Genomic DNA, 23,015 nt, shown 5'->3' on the forward strand with positions numbered 1-23,015 from the left:
TAACGTAGCAACATTTGCATTACCCATGTACTGCAGGTCGCGCTAACTGCATAATGCGCAGTACACTACCGGCGGTAGCAACAGTAATATTCCTGTGGGCTGCCTGCGCTTGTGCCTACAATTCCTTGTAACACCTTAATTTGGATTTCACTGATGCTTTCCTTGCATTGAATGGCATTCCCGGCTATAAATTACTAGGTAATTTCCCAGGAGAGTTCATCCAGGGATTTATCTGGAGTCGGGAAGGAAGTTTTTCCTTTTAAAGCGAACCAGAGATGAAGCACCCTCATGTATTTTACCATATATATCAGTGGGAACATTAGAGAAAAAACCTACCCTGCTCTCTGTTTCATTTTTCACTGCGCAGCCTGCTTGTTATCAGCCCTGATGAAATCCCTGACTGAGTATTCAGTCTGGCTTTGCTCAAGAATCATAGCGGAGTCGTTTATAGCAGAGCCAGAAGGGGGCAGGCTTGCGCTTGAAAAGACAGAGAAGACAGACTCAGCTATAATGATCCCTGAGCAAAGCCAGACTGAATGCTCAGTCTGGGATTTTATTAGGGATGAGAACAAGCAGGCTAAGCAGTGAAGAATGAAAGAGAGCAGGGTAGGCGGTTTCTCTAATGTCCCCACTGATATATATGGTAAAACACATGAGGGTGCTTCGTCTCTGGTTCACTTTAAGGCTAATTGGCCCAGGCCCTGTAAGGTTTTTCGCCTTCCCCTGGATCAACTGGGATATGTGCAGGTTCAGGATGATTTGTTTGATTGTTTTTTCTTCTGGTTGAACGTTCAACCAAACTATGTTACTGGGAGCCTCTTGGAACTAAACATTGAGCTAATTTAAAAAAAAATTATGTCAGAGTCACATACGTACACTAGAAACCTTGATGCAATGTTAGTTTGCGTTCAATTTTTTATTTTCCGAATGCAAGTGTGAATCTAACATTAGGCTTCATGACATTCAGCTACACTTACCTGATGTGGCTGGACAGGAGGTGATACTGAAATAAACCGAAGCCTAAATTCTTCTAACACTATGCAAAAAGATCAAAGAACATTCTGTCCACCGAGTTTAAACCCCATACGGCTTGAAGAATCTATTCTGTAAATCAAATGAAAGTCTTCAACCTACTCGATGTTCAGATTTTACACATCACACATTTCTTACCAAAAGCTCGCTTGGACTCTGACAGCCGCGCCTCGTCTGTGGAATCGATGACGTAAATCACTCCGTGGGATTCTGCGTAATACTGAACAGAGATTATAGTCAGAACAGGAAGCTGCCAAAACTGATGAGCCCATCCCATAAACCAGTGATGTCAGCTGCCGAAACTGACGAGCACCTCCCCTAAGCCAGTGATGTCAGCTGCCGAAACTGACGAGCACCTCCCCTAAGCCAGTGATGTCAGCTGCCGAAACTGACGAGCACCTCCCCAAGCCAGTGATGTCAGCTGCCGAAACTGATGAGCCCCTCCCCTAAGCCAGTGGTGTCAGCTGCCGAAACTGACGAGCACCTCCCCTAAGCCAGTGATGTCAGCTGCCGAAACTGACGAGCACCTCCCCTAAGCCAGTGATGTCAGCTGCCGAAACTGACGAGCACCTCCCCTAAGCCAGTGATGTCAGCTGCCGAAACTGACGAGCACCTCCCCTAAGCCAGTGATGTCAGCTGCCGAAACTGATGAGCCCCTCCCCTAAGCCAGTGGTGTCAGCTGCCGAAACTGACGAGCACCTCCCCTAAGCCAGTGATGTCAGCTGCCGAAACTGACGAGCACCTCCCCTAAGCCAGTGATGTCAGCTGCCGAAACTGATGAGCCCCTCCCCTAAGCCGTCAGCTGCCGAAACTGACGAGCACCTCCCCTAAGCCAGTGGTGTCAGCTGCCGAAACTGATGAGCCCCTCCCCTAAGCCAGTGATGTCAGCTGCCGAAACTGATGATCTTGCTGGTCTATTGTATAAGATCAGGAGACAAAAAATATAGTGCAGCTTGTCACAATGATCTCTAACATTAAATCCTACATTTTGGAAGATGCAATAACAGCTGCAAATTAAATGGCAGATCAAATTATGTTTGACAGAGGTGTAAAACGCTTAGAAATATAGAAGAGAATACCCACCGCATACAGTACAAAACAAAAGGCCTGTGCCGACTAGTTCAGCACTGCCTTGCAGCTCTCATTCTGCTGATATAGTTGCACAATATTTTCTCCAGGCTCTTCAAAGCGGTGCTCTGTCTGGCTAATTTGAGTGAACGGACAGCTGGCATCGTGAAGGTTTACCCGGCGGCAGGGGCATAATCATAGTGGTTGGAGGGGCAGCTCCTCTCCTGTACTGCATTGACTGATACAATGCCAGGAGTGGCTCTGTTGAATTGACAGACTGATTTCTGACCAAACGTGAGTAAAAATTAACGGCAGACAGCCATAAAATGATTTCTACCATCAGCTGATCTCCAATCTATCAGCTATCAACTTTTGACCAGATTAGGCGGACATAGCTTAGTGGACGACGAGGTTTGATGCTTACCTTGTCCCAGAGAGACTGCAGCTCCTCCTGACCCCCGAGATCCCAGAACATGAGGCGAGATTTACCTACATCGATTGTACCAACTGAAACACAGAGGAAAAAATAATGCAATAAGCCTCAAGTGTCTGAATGATCTGAAAGTAAAAAACAAAAGCATATGCCAAACACTTAATGTTGTGAAACCTCAAACCCAGATCTCTAATCTGACTAAAGATGGTCAATGAGACGCTAATAATTCCAACTTGCATGCAAATAGAATGCAAATTTTATGGTAACGGCCAATAAAAACTGGCAGGAAGTACATATGACTTGCCCAGCTCCAAGCTGCATACAATTTGTTACAAAGACCTGATGAAGACGCAAAGCCTTGAAACAAGTAGTCTATTCAGTACATGGAGTTGGCAACTCAAGGAAGATCTGACAAAGATGCAGAGCTTCAAAACGCAGCACAGCAAGCAAACCAAGGACCAGATGAAGATGCAGCTTCAAAAATGTGTGGTCGATTCAGTACATGGAGCTGGCAACCCAAGGACCTCACAAAGAGCATCGAAATGCGTAGTCAATTTAGTGCACTGAGCTGGCAACCCAAGGGTGATGTGATGAGGTGTCCCTTTTTTGCTTCCTATTCAAGAGGCTGATTATTGCTAGATAACCTTTCCCTCTCCAATTTAGTAAGTTTCTTCCAGGAGAAACGATTTTAGATACGAGTGTGGCACCAACCTGCAGCATAGGCGCCACACTCTCCTACACAAGGACACTGGTAAGTGACGATCATCCCCCCAGCCCACTGCCCTTTCTCCCCACCTTCTCCTTCCTCTCCCTTCCACTACCAGCCCACTGCCCCTTTCCCCCCACCTTCTCCTTCTTCTCCCTTCCTCTACAACTTATTATAGTCTATTCACCCTCCACATTCGCATTGTATTGCACCATGAATGCTTAGAATTTTCTATGTTTAAGATCAGGCATATCTATTGAAAGGCTTTTGTCATATTATATTATATGTTTCTTTTATATGTTTCTTTATATGTGAAAAAGTGTTCTTTGCATATATGAGGATATGGACTAGAGATGACCAATCTTTGGCATACATAGACAATACGTTTATGAACCAGGCAAGTGCGAGATCATATGGCACTTAATGGCTGGCAAAATTGTATATCTATGATTGAATTTTATGTATAATAATTATCCACTGTTATTTATGGATACAATGTTCCTTGTTTTTACATACAGTTATCATATGCTGATACAATATTGCGGGTATATGGAACCCACAGATAGAGTCAAAATTGTGTTGCGATATACATATATATTTTTTGATTGATGATTTTATTTGATTGTTTTTTACATATGGGTCTTTTGTTGTTTTTTTATATATTTCAGTTGCTCCTGCCTGTATAAGTTTTTTTGCCTGAGGAAGCGGGCTTGGGACCCGTGAAACGCGTTGCAAACTGTATTATTTGTTGGGAGTTCTTATTAAATTTACCTTTATATACATAGCAGTGCTTGTGTTTGTTGTGGGGCGGGCAGATCCACCCAAACCACCCACACTTTTATCGATTTTAATTGGTACTATTTTTACTCTATTGGCGCCTCTGTATACTACATTACGAGTTGATCCACCTAGTGTTGACACCCTCTTTTTTCTATCTACGGAGAGCAACTTTTTAACCTGAGCGAGGACAGGTCTAATCTCCTCGCCTGCGATTTGAGTGGTTGCCTGGATTCGGCAACCCAGACTTGTGAGTATAATTTTAACCAATCTTCTTATGCCAATTGTATTACAATAATACACTATCGGGGGCTCTCGATTGTCTCTTTTCCTCTCTTTTTTATAGGATTGAGTTTGGCTTCCCTGGCCTAGTAATCTGGGTGTGTGATGGTCAAGTGCAAGAAATTCTGGGCCCATATGCAATTAACTTTTTCTACTAAGTTTTCTCCAAGATGGTGGCTGGATAGTGTAATGGTTAAGGGCTTTGCCTCTGACATAGGAGACCTGGGTTCAAATCTCAGTTCTTCCTATTTCATCAAAGGGAATGTCCAAGCAAAATAAAAAAATGAGTTTCACTTACCTGGGGCTTCTACCAGCCCCATGCAGCCATCCTGTGCCCTCATAGCCACTCACTGTTGCTCCAGTCCCCCGCTGGCAGCTTGCCGACCTCGGAGGTCGGCGGGCCGCATTGCGTACATTTTTATGCATTCCCGCTAGTACAGGAACATTAACACATACATTTTTACGCATTACTGGTTCAATGCATAAATTTTTACGCATTGAACCAGTAATGCGTAAAAATGTATGTGTTAATGTTCCTGCACTAGCGGGAATGCGTAAAAATGCACACAATGCGGCCCGGCAAGCTGCCAGCGGGGGACCGGAGCAGCAGTGAGTGGCTACGAGGGCACAGGATGGCTGCATGGGGCTGGTAGAAGCCCCAGGTAAGGGCCCATTTCCACTATCGCGAATACGCATGCGTTTTTCGCATGCAAATTCGCATAGCAATACAAGTGAATGGGACTGTTTCCACTTGTCAGGATTCCTTTGCGTTTTTCTGTGCAGAAAAAATTCGCATGGCAGAGCCATCAGAATTCGCATACTGCTATGCGAATCGCATACAATGTATTTAATAGGAAATTCGCATGAGGTTTGTGTATGCGAATTTTCATGCGAATTCGCATAGAAACAATGGAAAAGTACACCAGCACCGCCATGGTTAAATTCGCACACATCGTCATTCATGCAAATTCGCATGGAAATTCGCATAGACCCGCATGAGAAATTCGCATCCGCATGCGAATTTTTACCGCGGCGATTCACACCGCACAAGTGGAAATGCAGCCTAAGTGAAGCTCATTTTTTTAATTTGCTTGAACCTTCCCTTTATGCCTGCACCTATTCAGTAAAGAGTTCTTTGGGCAAGACTCCCAAACACTGCCTACTACTGAGTTCGCTCTAGTGGCTGCCTTGCAATCGCTTTGAGTCCAACAGGAGAAAAGCGCTATACAAAAAAAGGAATTATTATTATGATTTTCAAGCTGGTCAATAAAGTGCCTTTTAAACCACCAGCAAGCAAAATAATAATTAAAAATAATTTTGACAGTACTTTTTTACCTACTTTTTCCATTGCAAAGTGCTGAAAAGTTATTTTTAATCAAAGATGAAAAATGATCACCTAGGAGAAAACTCAGGAGAAAAAATTATTTGCATATGGCCACAGAAGTTAACATTATCACAGCCTTGAAATTGAGCTGGTCAAACCCCGTGTCTGATGAGCTGGCTAGCAGCGGGTACCTTAACCACGATTAGAGGATTTGATTGGCTGGGCTTAAAGAGAACCCGAGGTGGCATATTATAATCCTGATAGGACCCAGAGGCATGTTGTGTGCACAATGACATGCCTCTGGGTCACGGTCCCGCCGCTGCCAGCCTTGCCTGCGCCGCACCATCTTAAAAGATCGCCAGCCTATCGACAATCTGCTTGTCGCTAGCTGGCTTCGTTTATGTGAGGCTGTCAGTCAGCCTCTTAGCATCTCCACTTGGATTCCAGGATCCCCTCCCGCCGCTCCCCACCTTTGTTAGCTTCCACCAATAGGAAGCCAAGCCGCGACCCAGGAAGTACTTCCTGTTGGTGGAGGCGGGGAGAGCCTGGAATCCAGGCGGAGATGCTACGAGGCTGACTGACAGCCTCACATAAATAAAGCAGATTGTCGCATGGCTGGCGATCTTTTAAAAGGTTGCAGCGCGGCAGGGGGGGGCTGGCAGCGGCGATACAATGACCCAGAGGCATGTCATTGTGCACACAACATGCCTCTGGGTCCTATTAGGATTATAATATGCCGCCTCGGGTTCCCTTTAACTCCCGCATCGTGTCACAGAAGTCTGGATATTATGAGATGGCTTGCTCACAACTATGTGTGAGATTTCCCACTGCCCAAGTTAGGTAGAGATGAGAATGTCTCTTTTGCAAGAAATAACATTTTGGGCACTAGCAAGATATTGAGGTGTATTATTCTGATTTGGTATACGGCCAATTAAATGCATCTTGGTTCGAATTTCATTGGCCCATTTCCAAGCGGCATACAAATTTGTAATAAATTGGCATGCAGGCTTGATTTGATCAACAACATAAGATCTGTTAGGATTTCCTTCACTTCGGTTTCAGTAAAAAATTGATCCAAGGTGTGCAGGTTATTGGCCTTCAGCACCCGATCCTGGTGGTGGGGCTGCCACATGAAGCTTCCAGGCACACTCTGTTTGTGCCAGGGGTCCTTCCCTTAGACTCTGGAATTAAACTTCTACCACAGGCCACCTAGAAGGGTGGAGGCGCGCAAAATATACAGGCGTTAAAACATTACGCGTAAACGAGAGGTTATAGTTTTACAGTTTCTCTGGAAAGTCTATCATACTACAGGAGAGCGACCGCCCAGTATTTAGCAGGACCTGGAGCACCGAGGAGGGATGGTGAATTCCCCACAGGCTTGTACAGTGGTTGCAGGAATCATATATACTTTCGTCCCCCTAAACCAGTGATCTGCAAACTTGGCTCTCCAGCTGTTAAGGAACTACAAGTCCCACAATGCACTGCAGGAGTCTGACAGCCACGGTCATGATTCATAAAGGCAAATGTATTGTGGGACTTGTAGTTCCTTAACAGCTGGAGAGCCAAGTTTGCAGATCACTGCCCTATACCTAACGATACAGCAGCATTGAGCTCCTGGTCTCTCTTTACTTCTCATTTAGGTGCTCTTGGTCTATACAAGAACCACCAAACCCCTTCTACCCTCCATGAGTACCGTAGCAGCTTGGGGTTCAGAGTCCCCGCCATACTTCACCCCAATAGGCAATACCTTACTTGACATTGCCCAGATCCCACCACCAGGAGATAGTGAGCTGGAACCTCATGGACCATCTTTAGTCAAAAACCAGGTGATCACCTATCAGTTTTGCTTCCTGAGCAGACTAATCAGTTTCCTGGGACAGCCGTTGTGGAAGTTCAGCGATTACATAAGTGAGTAAATACTATACATTTAGGTAATCAATTCAAACTGGTTACATAACCTCAATTCTAAAATAGATAGATACCATGCACGAATTAAAGAGCACCTCCAGCCAAGAAAAGGTTTGAATGGCAATACATATATGCAGTCTATGCACTGTGTACAGTTGGATGAACATTATGAATAAGTTTCCAGTTTATTCTTAATAAGGTTTATTTTTAGTATGTTAGATTTATTTATACAGCTTTGTATCCCCTCCCTCTGAGCACAGCAGTACATTATAGGCATACGTTTTCTACTTTGTCATTTGTGACTTGTAAATTTGGGCAGCATCTTCCCCTGCTGAGCGGGTAGAGAAGGTGCTGCCCCCTGTACACCCCCCATCTCTGATACTCACTGTTCAGCCCAACTGTGGTGGTGATTTTAGAGAGGTTCATCCCCTTGTAGTTTTTGTTAAATCTGATCTTGGTCTGTTCCAGATATGTCTGAAAAGAGAAGATCAAAGAGAAATGAGCGTTAAATAGATACCGCTTTTCATGTTGCAAATACTGCGATTTACACTGACTGAGCATTTTAGTAAAGTGTACCCGAGGTGATAAGTGAAATGAGGAGATAAAGATGTGTGTGTAGAGTACAAAACGAATTAATAACCAGGCAGTTTTACTTGTTTTATTTTGCTGCCTGAAAGAGTTAATATCTAGGCATGGAAGTGACAGCTTCTGTTTTGTCGGTAGCTTTTCGGGAATATAGTAAAACCTCCCTCATAAGCAAATTACAGCCATAAACGTTTTCCTGGCAAAATACAACTTCTGAGGGCAGGGGAGAGATCAAATCCATAAAACAATGGACCTTTTTCTAACTCTGGGACACTTAATAGGCTGCCACTGATTAGAGACAGTAAAACATTCAACCTGCTTTGTAAATGTTTAAATATAAAAGAAAACCATGTGATACTTGGAAAAAGTCATTTTTAGGAGTAGGAGAATATATACAATTTTTTATCTCATCAGTTTTTCACCTCGGGTTCACTTTAAAGTGAAAAAATCCTTTTATATTACAAAATCTTGTTTAACATGTTAGCCCTACCTAAACCGTTGCATCCCCGCGGCTGTAATCTATCTAAACCCCCCTAACTCCCCCCGCAAAATCCACGACTTTCTTGGTCGTGGATTTTGCTGCTGTTGGAGGCAGAGCTATGAGCTGCAGCTCTGCCTCCATGCGCGTCTATCAGCGGCGGATCTCCGCCTCTCCCCCGCCCCGCTCAGTGAAGGAAGACAGGGGCGGAGGAGAGGCGGCGATCCGGGCTGACAGTAACACTGAGAGGCAGAGCTGCGGCTTATAGCTCTGCCTCTCACGGAAGCGCTGCCCGGATTAACCCCCATGGAGTTTGGGGGTATTTCGTTATTTTACAGCGGCGGGGATGCTGCGTTTTAGGTAGGGCTAATATGTTAAACAGGATTTTGTAATAAAACAAGGATTTTTAAGAGACTTCAGAGTCTCTAAGGTGCCTGTATTAGTACTGGGTAGGGTCTCCCTTATTTACTATAATAATACAGGGTAGGGCCTCCTTTTATTAGGAACACTGTATTAATAATGGGTAGAGTCTTCCTTTATTAAAGGATACATGAGACAAAAAAATATCAGATTTACTTACCTCGGGCTTCCTCCAGCCCCTGGAAGCCTATGTGTCCCTTACTGCAGCTCCGCTCCCAGCCAGTCTCCCGGGGTCCCCTCCATGGCAGCCGATCCAGCTAGGTCAGCGGCTTCTGCGCATGTTCATGACTGCGCCACTCGCGGTCGCGCAACCATGGCTGGGAAATACTGCACCTACGCAGGAGACACACCCGGCCATGCCTTGCATGCACAGAAGCTGCCGACCTCGCCAGATAGGCGGCTGCTACGGAGGGGACCCCAGGAGACTGGCTGAGAGTGGCGTTGTGGCAAGGGACACATAGGCTTCTAAGGGCTGGAGAAAGCCCAAGGAGAAAGTAATAAATAACATTATATAAACCATCAGAGCCACCACAGCTACCAAATCCATATGTAAGTAGCAGCTGGATAGTGTATTGGTTAAATGTGTTGCCTTTGATGTAGGGTTTGTGCCTTTGACAAAGGTTTAAATCCTGTCTCAAGTCAGTACATAAAACAAGTAAGGAGTTGCTGGGCAAGGCTCCCTAATGGTCCTGCTCGGCATACGTATTATTATGCCACCAGCCGATTGAGTGCATGGTGAGCCAAATGAGGGCTTACCCTGCCCTCAACTGACCAGGTGGCTCACCTTCCTGCCGATGAAATTCTGGGCAGAGTTAAAGCGTAACTATCGGGCATAAAATAAAAAATCAATTCTTTATTTTTAACTGGTAAACAAGTAATAAGGTAGCTAACCAGGCAATCCAAAAGTTAAAATCACTATTACTTTTCTTGTTGATAAATGATCATTCCCCAGTTTACCCGACTCTTATTTGGTACACACAAAATTTGGTACGCAAAAAGGAAGTTGCAGGGCATGTTGGGTTGTCCTTTTTTGCTTCTCTATTTCCCCTCAGACTTAACTAATGCAGCCTGATTGGCTGAAGCCTCTTTCCATCCTGTTTTCCCCTCCCACACCTCTATTCCTCTCTGATTGGCCAATATTTCTCATGGTGAGAAAATGCACTTTCTATAGTGAAGGGCGGGCAAATCAGGCAGAGGAGGGTAGGGCAGGAAATTACATTAGGATTGGCTTCAAAATAGCCACACTTAAAATGGGAAATGCTAAGGAGGATTTTCTCTTTTTTACTGTAGAAAGACAGTGCAATACATATGTTAAGTAGAGCAAGTATTTTTCTACTTCTATATATATATGTGTTTTTTCTGGGATAGTATGGCTGACAGCTTTTTTTTTTTTAAAGATTTTTTTTATTTTTGAAAAACAATTTTTAAAGAGTAACAAACAAAAGCTATTCGCAATATCTTCAATATACATTACAAACGTTCCATAAAACAGGAAGAAAAAAAGAACAACAAAGAAGCAGTTTACACGGCCAGCCAGTGCCGTGGAGAAATGTCTATACCTACAAAGATAAAGCTCCTCTTTAAATACTATCTGGAGTCTGGCAATTGCCGGCACCCTAATTACACTGAAAATCCCACTGCATTACTTTAGATGTAATAACATTACACTGACAGGGGCTATCACCACAATACTCACCGTCTTGCCAGCATTGTCCAAGCCGAGTATAAGGACACAGTATTCATCCTTCTGAAACATGTATTTATACAGCCCGGACAGCAGGGTATACATGGTGGAGATCTATAGGAGGAAGCAATAAATGGAGTAAATAACATTGTATAAAACTATCAGAGCCAGCAAAGCAATCTTTATCTCTCCTCTGCTCTGAGGGATGGTCATGTGGGTGTTAATTGTAGCTATAGTGGTGCCCAATGTGTTACTCGGGTGCTAGATTAGCAGAAAGGTGGCATAGTGGTAGCACTCTCGTCTTGCAACACTGGGTCCCTGGTTCATATCCCAGCCAGGGCACTATCTGCAGAGTTTGTATGTTCTCCCTGTGTCTGAGTGGGTTTCCGCCGGGCACTCCAGTTTCCTCCCACATCCCAAAAAAACATACCGATAAGTTCATTGGCTTACCCCTAAAATACTCTACACAGATACATACATAAACATAAGACTATGGTAGGGATTAGACTGTGTGCCCCTCTGAGGGACAGTTAAGTGACAAGTCAATATACTCTGTACAGTGCTGCAGATGTTGGTGCTTCATACATTCTTAATAACCTAATTTGAGTTTCCTCACTTCAGGTTTGCTTTAAAAGTACATTGAAAAGCACACAGAAGGTGCACACCCACCCCTTACAGGGTCTCCCCAGAATGGTACCCGAGTGTAACATCTAATGTTCCATCATGACACCTGTCAGTGGTACAGGATGTTTACCTCCAAGCAGTGAGCAGAGGCTCTGATCACATGATAGGTTATAGAGCTCTCAGCTGTGCCCTCCTGATCCCCCACCCATCATGCTGCCCCCTGCTGGTAGCACTGCCTACCCCTATACCCCTCACTCACCTAGCTACCTTCTCCCCAGATCCCCATCAGCACTGATCAGGCCCAGCCAACAATCACTTCCGCCCGAAGCCGCACTGCATTAGGGGATCCCACCACGTGTACGTCCCGGCCAGGCGGCCATCTTACGTGTGGCACATCGCAGCTGTTCAGCAATCACCATCGTTCATAATTGTATGTTAGTATGATATGCAGACAAGGCAAGTGATGGTATGGTATTCAGTTCCACAGGGTGACTGATATGAGCGAGAATACCATGTGGGATGACTACAACAAAATGGCGGCCGATACAGTTTATGCAGACTGGATGTATGGCGTGTGATAAGCTGAAGCCGGTGTCATGGCGTCTGTGTGAGGGGGAAGGAGGTAAGGGTGAAATGACTAGGGGGAATACACACTGTTAGGGACGTGCTGTGTGTCTTCAGGTGCTGAGGCACTACAAGGACCAGCCAGCAAGCTGTGACAGCAGTTACTGTACTTACTACCTTCAGGGAAGCTGCTGACATATAGTGTATAGCTATTACTTGTTCCTGATTTCTGGGACAGCTTTGGGTTTTGGGAACATTGGGCTCTATTCACAATCATTTCCCGCATGCGGAAATGCACTTGCGGTAAATTCCTGACTGACTGAAATGAAAGAGCATCTTGACATTCATAACATTTTATGCACGATTATTTGCCGCATACGTAAAATTGTAAAAATGCGGTAATAGTCAGCAAAAGTCGGTACTTACCGCAAAAAAAAAATTTAAATTCACAAATAAGAAGGAACGCATTATTTCTGACTTAAAGAGAGACTGAAGTGAATGAACTAGCATGTGATTACTATAAAGCACCTTACATAGTGCTTAACCGTGGCAAAATGAGGGGTTTTTACCCCCAACTCCCCTCCGTGGTGCCCGGGGAGCGCTTCCTGAAGAGGCAGAGCTTTCAGCGCGTCAATCCCTCCCCTCTCAATCTTCCTTCACAAAGAGGGGCGGGGAGAGGCAGAGATCCGTGCGGCGATTGACGCGCATGAAGGCAGAGCTACAGCTCATAGCTGCCTCCACGAGCAGCAAAATCCACGACCAAGAAAGTTGTAGATTTTGCAGGGGGGGGGGGGGGATTTGAGGGGTAAAAACCCCTCTTTTTGCCACGGGATAGCAGCAGTTTAGCACTATGTAAGGTGCTTTATAGTAAATACATATTAGTTCATTCACTTCAGAGTCTCTTTAACTACCGATTTTATATCACCTACTAGTACTTGGTGATATATTTCGCTTCCCATTGATTAAATGTAGTCTGGAAATGATCACTGGCGGTAATATAGCGGTCCAAAATCTCTTACCGCGTGTGAGATTGTGAATAGAGCCCATTGTCCATGGATATTCAGTAGAATCCCTATATAGTAAACTCCAGGGGACCAGGAAAAGTAGTTTACTTTATCAGATGTTTACTATATCAGAATTGGTCATACATTGAATATTTATATAGATGTATTTGCTGGGTCCTGAGGAATGAGTTTACTATACCGAGATTCTACTGTAGTAATGGTTTCCAACCAGGATTAGCTGTATTCTGTTCTATGCTCCTTATGTTTCTAGATTGTAGAGTATAAGAGCCCATCATCATGACAGTAGGAAGGAAAAAAAATGCTTTGTTAGTAATCGGGGTCCTCAACTGTTACTTGTTTTTGTGAAATGGAGCCGAAAAATAGTGGTCTGATCGCACACATCCAATTCTGATTGGCCAATTTTACACCTTCCATGTACAGCAGAGTCCCGGTTATCCAGAACGCAACCAACCAGCAGTTTCAACCAACTAGCACACATCTCTGGCAGTATTCAGTGTTGAAGGCCAATTTCTTAAAGGGTACCGGAGATGGGCATACATATGAAAACAGCGCCGGTAGACTTGGGCGCAGGATACAGCTGTTTTATGGCTGATCCTGCTTCTGCACAAGTCCTGGCCGTGTTAATTACTATTCCCCCTCCAGGCCGCCATGGATAGTGGGGGAATGATATAATTCGGCTTCCAGCGATTGCTGGAGGCCGAATTATTGTGTTTTTAAGCAACTTCGGCTCCGTCTTATGAAGGCGCTGACGTTACTCACTGAGCACCACTATAGACGGATTCCCATTATAGTCTATGGCGACTGAAAAGCACTGCTCCGTGAGATGGGACTCCGGGTTATATATATTCTTACCTGGGGATTCCTCCAGCCCCATGAGGCTCTCGTGGGCTCCCTCACCGTCCTACTGGGCGGCTCTGTTATCTTGTAATTCTCCACGGTAATCTGGCTAGTCGTGCGCTCCTGCGCATGCTCGGCCACGCATGCCTACACTGCCGTGCTCCCATGTCTGGGAGCATTCTGCGCTATCACACAGTACTACTGCACAGGCGCAGAACGCTCATGGCTGTGCCGCACATGTACAGAAGGGCGTGGCCGACCAGGTTACAGGAGGGAACTAGAAGAAAACGGACCCACCAGGGGGGATGGCTAGGAAGCCTCTAGGTAAGTATAAATATAGCCTGGAGTTTCATCTCAGGTTCATCTGAAGTGAGAGGGATATGGAAGCTGCCATATTCATCTCCTTTTAAGCTATACCAGTTGCCTTGCAGTCCTGCTAATCCTCTGCCTGAACAAGCATGCAGCAGATCAGGTGTTTCTGACATTGTCAGATCTGACAAGATTACCTGCATGCTTGTTTCAGGTGTGTGATTCAGACACTACTGCAGCCAAATAGATCACTACAGAAAGAATTGAATGTGTGCATTAACCTCCCTGGCGTTCTATTAAGATCGCCAGGGCGGCTGCGGGAGGGTTTTTTTAAATTAAAAAAAAAACTGTTTCATGCAGCCAACTGAAAGTTGGCTGCATGAAAGCCCACTAGAGGGCGCTCCGGAAGCGTCATTCTGATCGCCTCCGACGACCAGAATAAACAAGGAAGGCCGCAATGAGCATCCTTCCTTGTTTTGCTTACGTCGTCGCCATAGCGATGAGCGGAGTGACGTCATGGATGTCAGCCGACGTCCTGACGTCAGCCGCCTCCGATCCAGCCCTTTGCGCTGGGCGGAACTTTTGTTCCGGCTGCGCAGGGCTCGGGCGGCTGGGGGGGACCCTCTTTCGCCGCTGCTCGTGGCGGATCGCCGCAGAGCGGCGGCGATCAGGCAGCACACGCGGCTGGCAAAGTGCCGGCTGCGTGTGCTGCTTTTTATTTTGCAAAAATCGGCCCAGCAGGGCCTGAGCGGCGACCTCCGGCGGTGATGGACGGATATATTCGTCCATACCGCTGAGGAGGTTAAGCACCAAGCGAACACCTGACATATCTGGCTAAGCAAATTTGGCCTAATTGGCTATTCATGAGGCAATGCTCATGCAAATATGCATTCGCTTTCGCATGCCAACTTATGCAGGGTCTAAAAACCAATGCCGCATAGCGGTCGCCCTGCGGGAATTAGTTTATGCTGCAATAGCACTATCCAGGAGCGCCACGGGGAGGCTTCCCAATGCCCCCATACAACCGGGGGACCGCGGGGTCCCAGGCGCTCTCACTGCCTGGGAACCACAGCAGCACCCCGGAGGGGGAGGCTGGGTGGCGCAGGCGCCCCCCCCCCAAGCGTGGCCAGCGCCGGGGAGAGCCGCCCGCACCCACCTCCCAATATTAAAAATAGGCACTTACCTTAACTTCTATTGCGTTCTGCTACTGAGCATATCTTGGGTGCAACACATTTGAAAAGGAAAGGAATGAAGCATGGGTCGCACTGAGCTTTGGAGCTCAGGGCTGGCTCACACACAGCACTCCAAGGGGGGGGGGGGGGGGGGACAGGCACAGACAGCCCACTCCAGGGCTCACACCACCTGGAATGAGCCATCCACCACCCGCCTCCAAAGGGGGGATACAAAATGAACCACTACACAAAGAATTGAATGTGCATTAAACACCAAGTGAACACCTGACATATCTGGCTAAGCAAATTTGGCCTAATTGGCTATTCATGAGGCAATGCTCATGCAAATATGCATTGGAAAGCCTCCTCGTGGCGCTCCTGGATAGTGCTATTGTAGCATGAACTAATTCCCGCAGGGCAACCGCTTTGCGGCATTGGTTTTCAACCCTGCATAAGTTGGCATGCGAAAGCGAATACATATTTGCATGAGCATTGCCTCATGAATGCACACATTCAATTCTCTCTGTAGCCAAATAGATCAGCAGGATAGCCAGGCAAATGTTATTGTTTAAAAGGAAATATATATATCGGCCGCAATATACCTCTTACTTCAGTTGTCCTTTAAGCTGTTTGTGGGCTCTGCTGTGCTTAGAGACCACGTTCCACAGCTCCTACAAGCTTAATATAATTTCAGTTACTGTATGTTAACTATTAACCTCCCTGGCGGTAAGCCCGTGCTGAGCACGGGCTATGCCGCCGGGAGGCACCGCTCAGGCCCCGCTGGGCCGATTTGCATAATTTTTTTTTTGCTACACGCAGCTAGCACTTTGCTAGCTGCGTGTAGCATCTGATCGCCGCCGCTACCCGCCGATCCGCCGCAATTCCTCTCGCCGCGGCCGCCCCCCCCCCCCCAGACCCCGTGCGCTGCCTGGCCAATCAGTGCCAGGCAGCGCTATGGGGCAGATCGGAGTCCCCTCTGACGTCACGACGTCGATGACGTCGGTGACGTCATCCCGCCCGTCGCCATGGCGACGGGGGAAGCCCTCCAGGAGATCCCGTTCTTTGAACAGGATCTCCTGATCTCCGATCGCCGGAGGCGATCGGAGGGGCTGGGGGGATGCCGCTGAGCAGCGGCTATCATGTAGCGAGACTTTGTCTCGCTACATGAAAAAAAAAAAAAAAAAATTAAAAAAAAAGATTTGCTGCCCCCTGGCGGATTTTTTGCAAACCGCCAGGGGGGTTAATACAGAGTTTATATTATGTATATAGAGAGGGGTATAGTACGGTACTTTATTAGCTAGCAACCACAATGCACACTTTCCTGGCATCAGCTGATCCCCGCCGGTGCAGGATCACTGAGATTCTACTGTAGTTTGAGGGCTTACTTACACTATCTGTTCATAGTATTTAAAATCATACTACGTGGAGGTGGTCAAATTGGTCAGTGATTGGTCAAACTAAATTGGATGTGTGTATACATCCTTATGCCTGGTACACACCATGCAATTTCCCAGTTAGATTTTAGGTAAAATCGATATCTGATCTGTTTTCCGGTCGTTTTTGTACAGAAGTGATCGGAAATTTGATCAGAAAAATGATCGGAAATCAGTTTAGCGTAGTCGGAACTGATTGATTCGACCCAAAAACTGATTGGAAATTGCATGGTGTGAACCAGGCATTAAGGTGGCCATACATCACTCAATGTGCCACCAGATCTACTATTAAAGTGGACCTGAACTCAGAACTCCTCTCTGCTCTAAAAGATACACAACAGCATAATAACCTTTAACCACTTAAGTCTATCTGGACGGATGTATCCGTCCAGATAGACTGTGCTGCTGCCACTGTGCCGGGCGCGCTCCCGCCACCCTCCTTTAGCCCCGAGATCAATGAATGGAAACATAGTTCCAATTCATCGATCTAAGTCCCCGGCAGAAAAAACGATGGTCTCTTATCAGAGGCTGCGGTCTTTTTGCACAAAAAAAAGATTCCCGTCCTCCTTGTAGGTCTTGGAAGCGAAATTGTTCGCTTCCAGATCTTTTTGACTGTGGCCATCTTGTGGCCAAATACTAAAACCACACCCACATGCATTTTTTATTAAACCCACAATATTACATTTCAAATTAACTGTTTACCTCCCACAACAAAAATTATCCAAATAAAATGTTTAATTAAAAAACATTACAATAAAAAAAAAAAACATCATAAATAGTTACCTAAGGGTCTGAACTTTTTGAATATGCATGTCAAGAGAGTATATTACTATAATTTTTTTTAAATATAAGCTTGTAAATAGTGATGGACGCAAATTGAAAAAATGCACCTTTACTTCCAAATAAAATATCGGCGCCATAAATTGTGATAGGACATAATTTATACGGTGTAATAACTGGGGCAAATAAAATAAATGGGTTTTAATTACGGTACTCACTTGAAAAAAAGGAAGAAAAATATATATAAACTTTATCATTTATTTATCACAAATTATAAAAATATATAGTAACTTAATCCTTTATAAAAACCAGAGCACTGGCTCCAATAACCTGGGGACATAATCATCGACCTGAGGGTCCAACGTTTGATTATTAGCATCAAGAACAAATCAAACAGTTCAAGCAGTTTGAAAGCTGGAGCTCGCAGCAAAAATAGGCCTAAATGATGTGGACCACAAAAACAGTTCCGGTTCAAAGCACCTCCCTAGCATTGCAGTAAACATAGATAGCAATAGATATTCATCATCCTCTGAGTGGCAATGTTCCTGGGTAGACAGTGCAGTCAGTGTAGTCACCAACTCAGGTGCCCCTCCTCTAATCTTCAATCATAGTACATAAGCGAAGTTCATCAAAGTATCCATCAAACATACTGTTTACGTGACCATCAACCTCAGAATCAGTTGTAGTTTAGGATGTAATTTAGGAGATCACTGTGTTGTTATTCAACAGGTAAGTAGATATACAGTGTAAAAGTCCGCCAGGGAATGTTCCCTTATGCAGCTCTCCAATCCATAAGAGGTCACGTGATGGAAGATAGAACATAAATGTCATGCAGACTCAAAGCATGGGGATCCCGTGGTGGGCTATATTACTGCCCTTGTACACTGCCCTCAGTTGAGTTGGTAATAAAGGAGATAGAGTCCATCCATGTGCATATTGTCATAGTAAAGTGCATAAGATGCAAGGGAATACTCATCCGTCCTGTACAGGTCGAGGCCAGTGGTCCCCCAGGTGGAGCGATGCTACTGGTGGGCGATGAGCCCTGGTTTGCCGACCGGTTTCCCTGGCAAAGTCGCCAGCATCATCAGGGCAGGCTCATCAAGCGATCCCGTCTGCATGGATGCCGGCCTAATAATGGCGCCCGGCGGCCCGAGGACGCCACGCCGCACGCGGGTCCGCCCCACGCCAGCGTGTCACAAGGTTGCGCGCGCAGGCGAGAGGACAGAGTCCGCGTCGGCATGGAGGAGCAGCGCACCTCCACACCCCACCGTGCGCGCCATCTAGTGGCCAGGATGGAGTTGGCCGTGATGAGCTGATACCAGCTCTATGGCATACCACAGAGCGGGGAGGGGAGAGCGCGCAGCTCTAGGCGACAAAGGTTGCCCAATGTGACGCCCCGAGGCCGCCTTGGCACCATACCACTGGGCTCCCCATTCACCCCAAGCCCACCACACGGGGCCCATACCCGCCAGGCCGGGGGGACGCCACCACAGGGGCCGGCGCGCCACAAAGATAGAAGCCCATCGATGCTTGAAAAACACCGATAAGCAGAAAAATTCAATAAAAATAATAATAATAAAATCAGTCAACTATACCCTGGAGCACACGCTCCCATATCGGGGGCATAGGCTGGACATCTCCGGGCACATCGAACCCCCAGGGGGCCATCCCCACGGCCAGGCCGCACCGGCCCCACAGGGCAGGGGAGGGGAGAACAAGGAGCGCCCAGGGGGCCATAGCATCAACACACAAGGGGATTCGCCTAAAATCCAGTCTATTCAACAAATAAACATACAGTTTTACTATAATCTGAGTATACATCTAAAATAAAGTATACATAAATCACATATTCACCTAATATATCAATAAACAAAGGTATCCCAACTAATTGTGGGACACGGCTGTTATCCAAAATCAATAATCATAAAAAAGAAGTGGTCTCGTTAATGCTAAGTCTAGCGGGTCAGAGGGGGGCCCCCACATAGGACAGGGCATCACTGGCCCATCCCCCCGTAGGCCAGGGACAGCACACAAGAGCAACCAAGGAGAACAGGTTGAATGGTCAAAAAGATCTATGGACAAGTTTATGGGGTAAGCCATCAGGGACGGGTGACCCCCCCATATGTGACAGAGAACTTGGCAAAAGGTTTATAAAAATGGGGCATAGTCAATGCCTTCATTCAAGCCTGGAGACCGAAAGGCCTTCAGCTTGTATATCCAAAAGGCCTCACACTGGAGGAGCCTCCCGTCCCAATCGCCCCCCCTTGGGTCCAAGTGCACCCTATCAAGCCCAAAGAATCATACCTTTGCTGGACTAGCATTCTGACATCCAGCAAAGTGTCGTGCAACTGGTGTATCATGGGATTCACTGATCCCATATGTATGTTCTTAAATGCTCTGCCTGTCTTGCCTACGTAGAAGGCTCCACACGGGCAAAGAAGCAGATAAATGACCCCCTCAGTTTCACAGTTTGTATAGTGTCTAGTGGTCAGTGTTTTGTCTCGAGCTCTCAGAGTACATTGTCTACCCACAAGGATATAGCGACATTGGTTGCATGAATGACAGGGATATGTGCCTAAGGTAGTACACTTACATAACTTGCCAGTTCCACTTTGGCCTGAATAATGACTGCGTGTCAATTTGTCCCCTATAGTAGGGGCCCGTTTAAAAGTCAGCATAGGTTTTTCTGGGACAAGGGCGGCAACTTTAGGGTCCACCATCAGCAAGGGCCAATGTTTATGTAGCAAAGATCTGATCTGTTGGTGTTCACTACAGAACTTAGTAATAAAGGAAAGTCCCCTAACTTTTGGATCCCGCGAATCGGTTGGTCTATATAGTAGATCTGATCTCCGTGTGCTACTGGCTCTATGATAGGCCCTCTTAAGATATTTTTTGGGGTAACCCCTTGCTCGAAAGCGTTGCTGCAAGTCATCAGCCGAAGATTGAAAGTCAGAGTCATCTGAGCAGTTACGCCGCACCCGAAGGTATTGACCTGTCGGGATGCCGCGTATCTGATGAGTGGGGTGAAAGCTACTAGCATGCAATAGAGAGTTGGCTGCTGTCGGTTTCCTATATAATCTTGTCTGTAACATGCCATTCTCATCTATGTAAATTGTCACATCCAAAAAGGGGATGCTGTGCAAATCCTTAGACATAAAAATTTTTAAATTGAATGAGTTGTCACCGAGCAGTCTCACCAGTTTGGTCAGGTCCTGCTCGGTGCCAGTCCATATCATAAAGATATCGTCTATAAAGCGATGCCAGGTGATTACATGTTGTAGCAGTCCACTCAAACCTTCATCAGAAAAAATACATCTCTCCCACTCCCCCAGGTACAGGCACGCATAGGACGGGGCACAAGTTGTCCCCATCGCTGTGCCCTGCACCTGGAGGTAGTGGGCGGAGTCAAAGGTAAAAAAATTGTTGGTTAGGATGAATCGCAGCAGCTTTAACAAGAAGATGTTATGCGGAATACTATCAATGGGTAGACTAGTTAACACTGATCTAATGGTTTCCAGGCCCTCTTCATGTGGTATACTCGAGTAGAGGGCCTCGACATCGAGGGTAACCAGCCAGGCCCCAGGTGGCACCCCCATCCCATCTAGGATGGTCAACAGATGGGCTGTATCCCTCACATATGAGGGAAGTGCTCTCACATGGGGCTGAAGATGCGTATCTACATAGATACTTGCATTCGCCGTTAGGGAACCGCACCCAGATATAATGGGTCTCCCACTGGGATTAGTGGTTGACTTGTGCGTCTTTGGTAGCGCATAGAATGTCGGTAATCTCGGGTTAGGGTTCCATAGGAACCGGTAAGTCTTTTTGGATATCAATCCCATTGTTAGGTTATCATCCAGCAGTCTTTTAAATTCGCCTGTACTGGCCTCCACCCTCGACATCGAGACCCTCTCATACCAATCAGAGTTGTTAAGTATATCATAGCATATTTGCTCATATCGGCCCTTGGTCATGAGGACCACGTTGCCGCCCTTATCTGCAGGCTTGATCATCAGATTAGGAGCCCCCGACAATTCGTCAAGGGCCCTTTGTTGTTCACAGGTCAGGTTTGGATGAGGTCCACTTCCAAAAGGAAGTGTTTCAAGGTCTCGCATTACGGATAGCGCAAAGATTTGCAATGAAGGAACTGTTGATAATGCAGGAAAAAAGTGGGACTTGGGTCTCACTTTTGTTTTGTCTGGTAAGTCAACTTCAGAAGCAGAAGATATCAAGCTCATGTCACTAATATCACCCATGGGACAACAATCCTTCAATAGGCTCATTAGGTCTTGCTGTGCTTGTTGATCCTGTGAGGTGGTAAGAGTAATGGGGTCTCTGGTATCATCCCCAAACATTACTTTAAGGGCCACACGTCTACAAAAGAGATGTAAATCACGTACCAATTCAAATTTGTCCAAGTTGGTGGTAATCGCAAAACCAAGGCCCAAGTTGAGGACTGTAACATGGTCGTCATTTAACACAAAATCAGATAGATTGATAATTTGTTTTGACATAGGTTCATCCATGGTGTCAGCAATCGATGCTGGTTTATACACCAATTGTTGGTTTACTTGTGCTGATGGCCATGTTTGTCCTTCAACTTGCCTGATTTCTGTGTGCCTCCCCTGTCCCTCATATCTGGCCTGCCCACTCCTAAAAAATGTTGTTGTGATGTCACAGAGGACAGTGAAGATTGTGAACTGAGATTAGGAGAAGATAGGGATTCATCATGTGACATATTGGATAAAAGTGATTCTAGAGATGATGCCGAAGGGGCTCCTTTTCTTTTTGGTGAAAAAATATCAAAGTGTGTTTGTGAAACATCTAATTGTGATTTTTTAAATTTTTTGGGGGCTGGAGTTGGGCCTCCTAGACTAGCTTCACTCAGTGAAGATAGGGATGGACTGGGTGACTGTTTGTGTGTAGGATCCCATGTGATGTGATCCCATGTGATGTTTGTGTGTGAATCCCATGATACACCAGTTGCACGACACTTTGCTGGATGTCAGAATGCTAGTCCAGCAAAGGTACGATTCTTTGGGCTTGATAGGGTGCACTTGGACCCAAGGGGGGGCGATTGGGACGGGAGGCTCCTCCAGTGTGAGGCCTTTTGGATATACAAGCTGAAGGCCTTTCGGTCTCCAGGCTTGAATGAAGGCATTGACTATGCCCCATTTTTATAAACCTTTTGCCAAGTTCTCTGTCACATATGGGGGGGGGGTCACCCGTCCCTGATGGCTTACCCCATAAACTTGTCCATAGATCTTTTTGACCATTCAACCTGTTCTCCTTGGTTGCTCTTGTGTGCTGTCCCTGGCCTACGGGGGGGGATGGGCCAGTGATGCCCTGTCCTATGTGGGGGTCCCCCTCTGACCCGCTAGACTTAGCATTAACGAGACCACTTCTTTTTTATGATTATTGATTTTGGATAACAGCCGTGTCCCACAATTAGTTGGGATACCTTTGTTTATTGATATATTAGGTGAATATGTGATTTATGTATACTTTATTTTAGATGTATACTCAGATTATAGTAAAACTGTATGTTTATTTGTTGAATAGACTGGATTTTAG

General features: G+C 46.0%; 2 protein-coding genes across 3 annotated transcripts in view; one reads left to right on the forward strand and one right to left on the reverse strand.

The window, feature by feature from the left end:
- Positions 1 to 11,678, reverse strand: part of ARFRP1 (ADP ribosylation factor related protein 1) — a 38,895-nt gene extending 27,217 nt beyond the window's left edge. Inside the window, exons 1-5 of the mRNA XM_068263500.1 lie at positions 11,581 to 11,678; positions 10,710 to 10,811; positions 7,917 to 8,004; positions 2,525 to 2,607; positions 1,171 to 1,252 (exon numbers count right to left, since the gene is read on the reverse strand). Coding sequence (XP_068119601.1) covers positions 1,171 to 1,252; positions 2,525 to 2,607; positions 7,917 to 8,004; positions 10,710 to 10,802 — 346 coding nt within the window. The 5' untranslated portion in view covers positions 10,803 to 10,811; positions 11,581 to 11,678. The remainder of the gene's footprint in view (positions 1 to 1,170; positions 1,253 to 2,524; positions 2,608 to 7,916; positions 8,005 to 10,709; positions 10,812 to 11,580) is intronic.
- ZGPAT (zinc finger CCCH-type and G-patch domain containing) overlaps positions 11,559 to 23,015 on the forward strand; it is a 46,145-nt gene continuing 34,688 nt past the window's right edge. The window contains exon 1 of one of the 2 annotated variants that reach the window (XR_011025308.1): positions 11,559 to 11,943. The gene's annotated coding sequence lies outside the window, so the exon portion shown is untranslated. The remainder of the gene's footprint in view (positions 11,944 to 23,015) is intronic. The other variant, XM_068263498.1, reaches the window with a different exon arrangement.

Source organism: Hyperolius riggenbachi, chromosome 12, assembly GCF_040937935.1.
Source record: "Hyperolius riggenbachi isolate aHypRig1 chromosome 12, aHypRig1.pri, whole genome shotgun sequence".
NCBI lineage: Eukaryota > Metazoa > Chordata > Amphibia > Anura > Hyperoliidae > Hyperolius > Hyperolius riggenbachi.